This window comes from Nansenia antarctica, assembly GCF_963989245.1.
Source record: "Nansenia antarctica genome assembly, contig: SCAFFOLD_672, whole genome shotgun sequence".
Lineage (NCBI taxonomy): Eukaryota > Metazoa > Chordata > Actinopteri > Argentiniformes > Microstomatidae > Nansenia > Nansenia antarctica.
In genome coordinates this window covers 7,501-19,797 of record NW_027662444.1, presented here as the reverse complement: position 1 = coordinate 19,797, position 12,297 = coordinate 7,501, and the positions used below count along the sequence as shown (strand labels likewise).

General features: G+C 44.9%; 1 protein-coding gene across 1 annotated transcript in view; it reads left to right on the top strand.

The window, feature by feature from the left end:
* Positions 1–1,838: 1,838 nt before the first annotated feature.
* LOC308175632 (transmembrane protease serine 6-like) overlaps positions 1,839–12,297 on the top strand; it is a gene marked incomplete at its 3' end in the record, with an annotated part of 17,776 nt that continues 7,317 nt past the window's right edge. The window contains exons 1-2 of the mRNA XM_080551263.1: positions 1,839–2,069; positions 5,836–5,968. Coding sequence (XP_080407389.1) covers positions 2,013–2,069; positions 5,836–5,968 — 190 coding nt within the window. The remainder of the gene's footprint in view (positions 2,070–5,835; positions 5,969–12,297) is intronic.

Genomic DNA, 12,297 nt, shown 5'->3' with positions numbered 1-12,297 from the left:
CTCTCTCTCTCTCTCTCTCTCTCTCTCTCTCTCTCTCTCTCTCTCTTTTCTCTCTCTCTCTCTCTCTCTCTTTCTCTCTCTCTCTCTCTCTCTCTCTCTCTCTCTCTCTCTCTCTCTCTCTTCTTCTCCTCTCTCTCTCTCTCTCTCTCTCTCTCTCTCTCTCTCTCTCTCTCTCTCTTTCTCTCGTGTTAACAGCTTGCTCCAGCTGGTGATGTCTGGTCCGGTGCAGCAGTCTGGGTTCTACCCCCACAGCCACACCCCTCCGCTGGGCTACAGCCCCCGGCCCGGCCCCCTGGCCCCCCACCCCTCCTCCTCTCACTCCCCCTTAGCCTCCCACCCCTCCTCTCACTCCCCGCTGCCGTCTCACCCGGCCTCGTCTCACTCCCCCCTAGCCTCCCACCCCTCCTCTTCTCATCCCTCGTTCCCTTCTCAGCCGTTCCATCCGGGGATGACGTCGTTCCCGTACCGCCCTGGTCGCTAGAGCCCCCCCTCTCTCATAGCCACGCCTCCCAACAGGACCGTCTGCCTAGGATGAGTTATGGATCGAGGTCCTACGAGTGTGTGTGTCTGTGCGCAAGCGTTTCTGTCAGAGTGTCGAGGTCACTGTGGAGTCTATATGATGGACACTGGTAGTTTTGTTGCTTTTTGTAAAATAACATGCATTTTCTTTCTGTTTGTGACTAATATGTTTGTCAAATAAATCCTCTTATTTTTATTTATTTTTTAGTTCTTTTTTTTACTGTTTTCCCGTCGTATAATATCTGTGCCTGTGTTGTTTTCAATAGTCTGGCGCCCTCTGGTGGTCGAAAGAAAGACTGTCGTGTCCTTCAGGACAGTTTCAAGATACAGCCCTCAGAGGTTGTTATTATACAGTAGAGACACAAGGTTCCTAATGAAACATCCACATGAGTAAACTCCATTGAAGCATTGGTTTCTTGGTTAGACTCACTATGCGTTTGTGTGATCTTGAAAGTTTTTTCTTTTTTGGGGGGGGAAAGACCACTAGATTGAAGCCAAAGGATTAAGTGCACTAAACACCTGTTTTTGGGGGGGTCAATTGCAATAGCTGCCCCCACCCCCCCAAATGCCAGAAAACATCAACAAATACATTTGAAAACAAATACATTTCATTGGTTCAACTGTAGGCTCGTTTTAAACTGTCAAAGACTTCCAGACTATTCTCTAATGGCAAGGTGTGTCTAAACTGTACTGCTGTTTGACTTTGAATTTGGTGGTTAAATTCATAATACAGCATTTTATGCTATAACATAATGGCTAATAGCAGTCAAATGGAAGATGCTATAACATAATGTGGGGGGAGTAATGGGTCCCTGGACAGTGTCGTTGCTGGGTGTTGGCGTGTGTGTGTGTGTGTGTGTGTGTGTGTGTGTGTGTGTGTGTGTGTGTGTGTGTGTGTGTGTGTGTGTGTGTGTGTGTGTGTGTGTGTGTGTGTGTGTGTGTGTGTGTGTGTGTGTGTGTGTGTGTGTGTGTGTGTGTGTGAGTGAGACTACCTGTGTGTGTTTGTGTGACTACCTGTGTGCTCCGAGGACCGGTGATACCTCCGATAGATGTAATAATATTATGTTGTTGTTTGTACATATGCAAGCCTCAGTTTAGTTATAATGTGTTCGTATAATGCAGTTTCGCTTACATCCCTAGTCTCTATATAGTCGTTATCATCATTATATCCGTATAAGTGTGAGTATAGATCTGCTATAGTTGGACGGTAGTGCCGCTGGGCATCCGAGGCGTCCAGAGCTGTTTAGGAAATATTGACCGACCCTCTACCTTTGGACCTTCAAATAAAGACAGGCCGTCCTCCCACCTGACTTCTGCCAGTGGTCTCTTTCGGACATGTCTGGACATAAATTCAATCGAGAACCGTGAAGACAATAAAAAATACACTTCGGTCTTTATCAGATCAAGTTCATTTCCCCGGCAGGCCTCAGGGTTTGACGGGGGGCTCCGGTGGTCTCGGATGGTCTCTCCAGGACTAACGGCGCTGTGACGGTATGGCGCTCGGACACGGCTCTCAGAAGTCCCGTACGACCGATATGGCGATCGCACCAGTCAGTACATTTCGTTTATATTACGTATACATTGTAACTATGATTGTTTCCATTTCATGTGAACACACGTTTTGATTCAGGCAGGCAGAGCACATTATCGTTGTCAGGATTACATGTTTCATTTGATGAGCAACAGCGGTAGTTTGACCTGATGGGACAGGGGTGCTGCCAGTCATAAAGCTCCACTGGGGCACAGCAACCCCCATCACTCAAATCACAAAAAAAATGTTGTTGCTGTCTGTATGAAATATGCTATATAACCTCCCCTTGTTTAGCCCACTATAACTGCCACTGCCCAAGCCCGGATTATCCATATTGCACCGGGTGAACGCCCTGGGGCACCAGCCAATGGGGGGGCACCAAATTATTCGGACAATGAAGAGACCTTTAAAATATTTTGCGCACATTTTTAAAATATAGGCTATATTTACTGGAAGACATCCTCACAGGTACAAAACTAACGGTCATATTTAGGCTATCATGTATAAAAAGATAAATAATTGCGAGTTCGGTGTAAGTGCCCCCCCCCCCCCCCAGTCACAGACAAGTGCGCGATGACGCAGTGCCGCCAAACTATCAACGAAGAAATCCAAATGTACAGGCGACAACTGAGTGGCTCTGGCAAGCGAACAATTAAGCAAGGCAAAGACTCCAGACATACGGCCACTCTTAAGACTTTCCCAACAACACTGGAGCAAGTCTTGCTGAATGTGGAGTAAGAATGAATGGTTCATGTCATGACCTGGGGTTAGACTTGTCGAATTGCCGGGGACAAAGTTACGACAACGCCAGTAACATGTCGGGTAAATATAACGGCCTCCAGGCGCATCTTCAAAAAGCAAACCCCCTGATTCATTACGTGCCCTGTGCTGGACATTCCCTTCATGTTGTCGGTGTAAACAGCATTAATAGCTGTAAGGATGCGAGGGATTTCTTTGACCTACTTCAGTCATTGTATGCGTTTTGTGCAGCATCCCCTCACCGATGGAGCCGGATATTTAAAAAGAAGGATGTGAACATCAGCAGGACTCTAAAACCAAACCACTGTCCAGTACTAGATGGAGTTGTAGGACTGACTCTACCACAGCGTTGAGAGAGAACTATAGTGCAATAAGAGAGGCCTGGTAAGAATAAGATTCCCTGCTGGCAATTGAATCCGAGTTGGTCAAAGAGATGGACTTTGAGGATTTAGTAAAACAACTTTGCCTGCGTAAAATCAAGAAAAAATAAGTTCTGCTAAAGGTAAGGCTTACTTATGCTTATTTGGGGCTAATATGAGGCTGTGGCTGATTTGGGCCTGTGTGATGCACAGGGCTATAGCCTACGTCTGATACAGCATCACAGGGCTATAGCCTACGTCTGATACAGCATCACGAAGGTGAGCAGAGCGGCAAAGAGAGAGGCGCTGTTTATTTCCATAATACCTGTAGTACGCTTCATTAATGCGGACAGACAATATGTTCTTATTCTTATATGCCTGCAACAGTCGTTATTGGACTTGGTTGGTATTGAGCTTGTTTTATTGTAGTATACAGTATGTGCATTTTCCCCCTTTGTTATGGTTTAGCATGTAGTCTCAGGCCATTTATGATGGAAATAATTAGCCTATATTTAGAAAGTCGTGTTGCATTGGGATGTGAGTTGCATTCAGATTTGAGCATCAGTGTAAAGGCTATACTACAGCATTAGGCCCAACTGTGATGAGCCTGTACTGTAGTTATATGCTCTTGTAAATCTATGGGTTTTGTAACAATAGTAAATATCACACTTTCACTTGCAAAGTAGGAGGGTGTGTGTGTTGGGGGGGGGGGCACACATCAAGTCTGGTCACCCTAGGGCACCCTAGGGGGTTAATCCGGGCCTGGTGGCTGCCATACTGCTTCTGAAACTGAAACAACTATTACTGGTAAAGGTCAAAATGTAGAGATAATACTCTTTATTTATTTCAACATAGGCCATGAACATTCTCAACATGTTTTTGAGCATAAAAATCACACCCTGCACATAACAAACCGTTACTCGAGTGATTAAACCACCCAGCTCTGTCTCCTCCTCCTCCTCCTCCTGCACTCTGCTCTTTCTCTGCTGCCACTAGGGATGTGCCATACAGCTTTGTCTGGGTAGCTAGCTAGGTTGGCAAAATAGTCGTTGAAACAAACATGAAAGAGATTGTGGATTGTGATCCTGCCTGATTTTTTTTTTCGGCCACCTGTCGGTTCAACATCCCAAAAACGGAATGTTTTTTCTATATATGTTTCAATTATAGCCTCCCCAAATTCATATAATCATTCAGGCTTTTCCATTCGCCCGACCTGCAAGTAGGTTATCTAGCTACAGCCAGGATCTTACCTCTCTCATTCTTATCTCTCCTTTCCACTTGCCTGTCTCGGCTATGTCCAAATCATTTTCTGATGTCCGTCTACAGGAGTCAATAACGTTGGAGTCATCCAAATAAGATCATCATCGGTATTATTGAAAAACTTCCTTTAGTCCCTAAGTGTTATCGTTTTTTCTTGTTTCGCGTGCCGAGACATGGATCGCTGCGCGAGCACCATGGTGCACGGGATACGACATGCACACCGCCGTGCACGGACAGTAACGTGCGCCGCGATGACTGCAAGACGCACGCCTCAGTTTATATTTTGGATTAAACTGTGTTGCATTGACATTGTGGCATAAAACCCCATTCTTTTCAATCAAAATGATTCCGCTGTCAAATATAGGAGCTTGTTAAAACTCAAACATGAGATTTGACTGTGGCACAGCATCTCAATACTGGGGCACGTGCCCCCCAGTGAAAGGGGTCTAGCAACGCCCGTGAAATAGGAACCTGGGGCCGGATTCACCAAAGTGTTCTTAAGATAATTCTTAAGACAATTCTTAAGAAAAAAGATAAGATGTTCCTAAGAATGTTCTTAAACGCTATTCACCATTTTTTTCTTAAGAATTGTCCTATGTCTTAAGAACTTCTTAGTTTTCTCACTTAAGAAGTTCTTAGATTTTGAACTGTGATTTTTACACCTGTGTGTCTCTCTCTCTCTCTCTCTCTCTCTTTTGAACTTATGAAGAACTTCCATCTAAAATGTGAATATAAATAATAGTAAGGACATTGTTTCAGTTACTTGGCCTACTTAAATAACATGTTCATAATGATTAATTAAGTAGTATACATCAAATACAACAACTGCCTCCTTGATTTACTTTCTGAGTACATTGTGGTGTAATCTAGGAATAGGCCTACATGTGACACAGGCTGAAAGGCCCATTTCAGTTATATCTCAAACATACAAACATGTGATAGACATTCACACAAAACATTCACACAAAAGTACTCTGACCAACTTGAATTAACAATATGTGTTAACACATTGTCTAGGGCTAAACTAAATATTAATAAAATCAAATAAATGCAATACAAAATTGTTCAAGTAAGACTTACCTTTCACTTTAGCTGCTTTAAGACAGGTGAGAGCTTCTCTTAAAGTTAAGAAGACATTTGAGAAGAAATCTAAGAACTTTGTTTTGGAGAATCTCATTTGTTCTGAAGTTCTATCTTAGGAAAAATCTTAAGAAGAAAGTTAAGAAAAAACTAAAGTTAAGATAAGATTTTCTTCGGGAATACCAAATCTTCTTAAGTTTTGTCTTAAGAACAAATGTTGTTCTTAAGAACAAATTTGTTCTTAAAAACGCTTGGTGAATCCGGCCCCTGGTCTGTAATACGCGGCTGTTCCGCTGCCCCTAACCCCGACACGTTGGTCGTTCCCAGGCAGGAAGTGGTCATGAGGCTCCAGTGACCTCCTCCAAGATGTCTGGACCCCGCAGGTGTGTCCTGGCCTTCGTCATCATCATGATCATCCTAATCCTCACCGGAGGAGCAACCCTGGCCTGGTACTTCCTGGGTGAGCAAGGGGGAGAAACTGAACACACACACACACACACACACACACACATCATACAGTGCTGCTTGAAAGTATGTGAACCCCTTGTGCAATTATAGATAACAATTTTTTTACCATGAAATCTGTATTTAATCAGAACCAGTCTTTTTTATCTGACATAACAGGTTTATATTTACCAATACCATATGTTGGTTTAGAGGGAATCATGTGTGTAGTAGAAAAACTAAATTATAAAGAAATTAGTGCAGGTGCAAAAATAAGTGAACCCCAAGTTGCCTTGGTTAAATCAAGTAGGTAAGTAGAATCCGGTGGGTAAATAATTGGGTACCAAATGAACCAGTTGAAGGAGAGATCTTTAGGAAAGAGTTTGGGTGGGACTCTGATCAATAGAGAAACCTGGTCAGTTTTGTGTTATCTATACAGGTGAATGCAAAACACACCATGCCGAGAGGAAAGGAGATCTCAGAGGACATCAGGAATAGGTTAGTGAGAGGACATCAGTCTGCAGAAGGCTATGTAAGATTTGAACTCCATTAGTCCACTGTGAGGCAAATCATTTACAAATGGAGAGCATTTAAATATGACAGCAACTCGACCTAGAAGTGGACACCCTTCCAAAATATCCCCAAGAGCCACAAGAAAAATAACAAATCAATCCAAACATAATATTTTAGAGAGTTGCAGACCTCCCTTGCTGCATCTCAGGTAACTGTGCATGCTTCAACAATAAGAAGAACACTGAATCAAAATGGCATTTGTGGGAGGGTTGCCAAACTTCCCTTCTTAACTTTGCCCGAGACCATCTGGACATGCCTGAAGGTTTCTGGAAGTCCATTCTCTGGACCGATGAGTCCAAAATGGACCTTTTTGGTCACAATCAAATCCAATATGTTTGGCGAAAACCCAACACTGCCTACCACCAAAAGAACCTTATCCCAACAGTCACGCATGGTGGTGGGAATGTCATGACCTGGGGCTGCTTTTCCTCCTCTGGACCTGGCCGACTCCACATCCTTAAGGGAACCATGAATTTTGAGGTATACCAGGAGATTTTTGAACAGAACTTCAAGCCATCAGTCAAGGAGCTAAAGCTGGGCTGAAAATGGGTCTTTCAACAAGACAACGACCCAAAGCATTCAAACAAATCTACCAAAGAATGGCTCAGGATAAAGAAGATTTGTGTTTTGGATTGGCCAAGTCAAATTCTGACCTAAATCCAATTGAGATGCTGTGGCATCCTAACCGTAACCCTAACCCTGGTTTATGCCAGACACCCCTCAAACCTCCCTCAATTGGCAGAGTTCTGTAAGGAGGAGAGTGCAGAAATATCTCAAAACAGATATCCGAGACTGATTAGTGGCTATATGAGACGTTTACTCCAAGTTATTGCTGCTAATGGAGGTGCCACAAGCTATTGACTGAAGAGGTTCACTTATTTTTGCACCTGCACTAATTTCTTTATAAATTAGTTTTCCTACTGCATGCATGATTCCCTCTAAACCAACATATGGAAGTGGTAAATATAAACCTGTTATGTCAGATAAAAAAGACTGGTTCTGATTAAATACAGTTCATGGAAAAAAACTTTGTGTGATTGCACAAGGGGTTCACATACTTTCAAGCAGCACTGTATGTCTTCATCAGCAATTCGAAACGACTTCATCCAATTACTACTGATCACTGTCACTGGGTCAAGGACATGCTGAAGGATCGGTTTGAACACATAAAGACACATACACACACTCACACACACACACATATACACACACACACACACACACACACACACACACTCCAAAGACATATCATATATTGTCATCAGCAATTTTAAATGATTTTATCCAATCACATTACTCTACAAACACATACACACACACACACACACACACGCACGCACACACACACACACACACACACACACACACACACACACACACACACACACACACCATGACAGCCGGAGGATGCGAAACATTTGACATTTGCAGTCTGTTGACGCTCCGTCCTGATTTAAAAACAAGACAGCTTTGAAAATGAATATATCTATCAAGTGCGAGAGCGAGAGTGGCCCTCTGCAATAACAGACATCTCTTCTGTCGACAAGTTCACTCTGCGTGTCCGAGAGAGAAATAGGAAAAGCACGTTAAGATAAGCGTCGGGGACTGGAGACGAAGTCAGCCAGCCAGCCATAGATGTTGTTATTATTAGCGAAGGATGTTTGAGAGGACCCGCTGATACGACAGGAGATTCTTATCATGGCTGAGTTGCGTTGTGATGCTGTGGTGCGAGTTGTTGTTTGTTTTCGCACATACACGCGCATGCACACGCACACACACACGCACACGTGCACACATACGCATGCACACACACACACACGCACACACATACGCGCACACACACACACACGCACACACAGTGACGCACACACAGTGGCGGATTGCCCCCCCCCATACACGAGCCTCCCCCCTCCCCAAAATACACAACTCACGAGCACCCTGCACACACACACCACTCATAATGCTTTACCATAAAACACATTGTGCTTTAATAACATAATGCAAACAATACAAAAAAAGGTTCAGTGCATTAAGGCCAGGGCTGGACTTAGGGGGGTGGGGGCCCCTGGGCTTGAGTCATTGTTCGGGCTCCTACCTACACCAAAAATGATAAGCTACAACTACACCAACCAGAACCTATGACCAGAAACACACATATCCCAATGGAGTATGTTATTGGCATAAAGCACATGAAGAAAAAGCAAGGCTGTTATGTGAGGACAACAGAAAAAACTTAGGAGTAGGCTATACTTGAATAGCAAGTGGTCCCTCAGCAGAGAGAGAGAGAAAGAAAGAGAGAGAGAGAATGCCATGTCAAACCTTAATGGGTTATTTTTTAGGGAAAGAAAGACTATTTATTTATTCATTTTTTAATATTTTATTAAATTTAAGTATACTTGTTAAACATTGGTTATTGCGTATTGGCTAAAACCATAACGATCAGACTACACACTAAACGGAGGAATCATACGCTGTCAGACAGGGTTCATGTTATCAAGGAAGCAACTTTTATTGTGGGAATGGTCACATATATAGGATCAGCTGGCTCAATCATTCATGTCACACAGCTGGTGTCAATCAATCAATCAATTATGCCCCACTCACACTGGGATAGGGATGACTGGAGAGCACACTCATGTCAACAATACTGCCTTGAGCTGCTGGTCATCTTTTCTTTAACATGAACGAAAATTAAATTAAATTAAAGTGTACCTTTCTATTATCATACAATATTTCCTTGAACATGTAAACTCTATAATCATACAGTTGTCTTTCTATTAGTTGTCTCTGTCATACTGAACACCCACCCTATCCCACCTGGAGGGGGGGAACAGCTACGTGAGACTGCTCTTTGTGGACTTCAGCTCTGCTTTTAACACTATCCTTCCAGACAGGCTAGTGACCAAACTACTAGACCTGGGACTATCACACTCCATCTGCGCATGGATCAAGGACTTCCTGTCTGACCGCCCCCAGAGGGTGCGGGTGGGCTCCCACACCTCCACAGCCCTCAGACTCAGCACTGGGTCCCCCCAGGGCTGCGTGCTGAGCCCCATCCTCTACAACCTCTACACCCACGACTTCACCCCCGTCCACCCCAGCAACTCCATCATAAAGTTTGCAGATGACACCACCGTGGTGGGCTGCATCTCGGGGGGGGACGAGACGGCGTACAAGGATGAGGTGGAGCAGCTGGGCAAGCTGTGCAAGGTCAACAACCTGCTGCTGAACCAGTTAAAGACCCAGGAAATCATCGTGGACTTCAGGAGGAAAACATCTGATGGAGGGAGCGTGGAGAGAGTCTCAACTCTCCGATTCCTGGGGGTGCACATCACCGCTGGACTGGCCATACAATCTTTCTGCCCGCTGGCAGATGGGCCGCGCTAGTTTTGGGCCGGTCGGGCCGCCTGACCCCCCCCCCCCCCCCCCAAAAAAAAAAAAAAAAAAAAAAAAACTAGCTCGGCCCAAAATAGCGCGGCATCAACTAACGCTGAATCAAGCGGCGGCCCCCGTTTATACTAACACATGGGCTGGCCCAATCACATGCTTAGGCCCTGCTGTCCATCGGCCCCCTCCCCCACTCTGATCCCTCGGCCGACAACCCAAGTACAGTGTCATAGATAGATAGATAGACTTTATTTGTCATTGCTACAGTACAGGTACCAAACAACGAAATTTAGGAGGGGAGGCTCCCCTGGTGTTTAGGAAAGGAAAAAGAAACACATTTTAGAAAAAGCATAGATGCATAAAATCACAAGAAGGTAAGGAGCTGGTTTACATCAATAAAGGCTATGTACACAATCCACTGTACTATACTGCACAGATAGTCAACTAGGGTTGTCATATTGCACAAGAAAGTCTTTTTTCACATTATTTTAAAGTGTCACAGTTTGCAGGCTTGAAAATGTACATGTTTGTGCCTCAGCACTAGCTGCCATACAATCCGTCCGGACTGTCCTGGGCCCAGAACTTAGGCCTTTTCTGTGTTCAGGGCCTTGACGGCCCTGTGGTAGAAGCTGTTCTTCAGTCTGTTTGTCTTAGCGGCCGGGGTCCTGTACCTCCTGTTCGAGGGCAGCTTGACAAAGTGTTCGTGCCCAGGGTGGGTCGGGTCCTTGGAGATCTTGGAGGCCCTCCTGAGACAGCATGTTTTGTACAGCTCCTCCAGAGAGGGGAGGGGGGCGCCGGTGATCTTCTGTGCTGTTCTCACGACTCTCTGTAGCTCGTTTCTCTCCGCTGTTGTGCAGCTGTGGAACCAGTTGGAGATGCCGAAGGTGAGGATGCTCTCCACTGCGCCGTGGTAGAAGGCCACCAGTATCTCCTTCTTGTTGTGTTGTTTCCTGAGGCATCTCAGGGTGTATAGCCGCTGTTGTGCCCTCTTGATGGTGCCTTTAGTGTTGTCCTTCCAGGCCAGGTCATCCCGCATGTTGTGTCCCAGGAATCGGAGGGTTGAGACTATCTCCACGCTCTCTCCGTCGATGAGCAGGGGCAGGATCTCGGACTTTTTCCTCCTGAAGTCTACGATGAATTCCTGGGTCTTTGACTTGTTTAGCAGCAGGTTGTTAACCTTGCACAGCTTGCTCAGTTGCTCTACCTCATGTTCGTAGATAAGATAGTGAAAGGGGGTGCCCAGAAAATTAGGGAGAAAAAAAGTAAGAAGCTAGCAGAGGATGCCTCAAAATGTCAGAAACTGACAGATATGTTCTCTGCATCGACTGTGGGGGCTAGGCCTACTACAGCTGCGGCTGCCACAGCAACATCTTTACCGCTAACTAACGTTAGCACTGATGTGCCGTTAGCAATTGAGGAGGAGACAGAGGACACAGCTAGAGAGGTAAGCAATGTTGTTACTTGGTTTGACAAAAGCAAAGTTATGTTAGTCGCTTGCATTGGCCAGATTAAGGGAGCAGCAGCAGAGAATGTCTTATGACTTATGCTAACCCGTACAGGCAGCATGATTGCATTGCGCTTCACCAGGACTTGGCTGGAATTCATGCACACACAATGATCTCTCTCGTGGTGTAACGTTAGTGCTGCTTGGCTGTGGACTCTATAGCTAACGTTAGATGGGGGTGTTCTGCATTTTGTTGCTAGCTAGCAAGTTGAGGTATCACTGTCACTGACATAAATGCAATACCAACAATGGGTGTTAATAATACTTTTTATTTGGAAAAAAAAGATATAAAAAAAAAATCTACACTAGCCTAGTTCAGAACTAATGAATGCTTTTTATTGCATGGAGAAATAAAACTCATGCAGTCTGCAACCCAATAATGTTGTCTTGCAACCTTCCATTTGAAATGACTGGGCTTCTGGTGTAACATAATGCAATCATGCAGCCTGTGTGTACATGTAAATGAGAACTTTGCTGATTTTGACAACCAGTTAGTTTACTTCTCTGTCCATGTCTTGTTGAACCAGGTTGAGCTGCTGCTGCCCTCCCCAGAAAAGCAGAGTGTCAGGGAAAGAGAGGAAAAGGAGAGAGAAAAAGATGAAACAGAGGAAACAGAGTGCCACGTTCAGGACTTCAATTACTTTGCCTGTCCTGAGCCTTCCATGCTAGATCACTTTTTAGATTAGGTCGATAGATTTTTAGATTATTAGTCTTTCAGACTGCCAGCATGTTGATCGGCGGTGTCGGACCGATTGTGTTGGGCCGGTCTGAGCCACATGGCAGGGCCTAATTTTTGTCCCAGTCCAGCCCTGGTGCACATACAGGAGGACCTGTCCTGGAGGACCAACACAGCAGCCATCATCAAGAAGGCACAACATCCT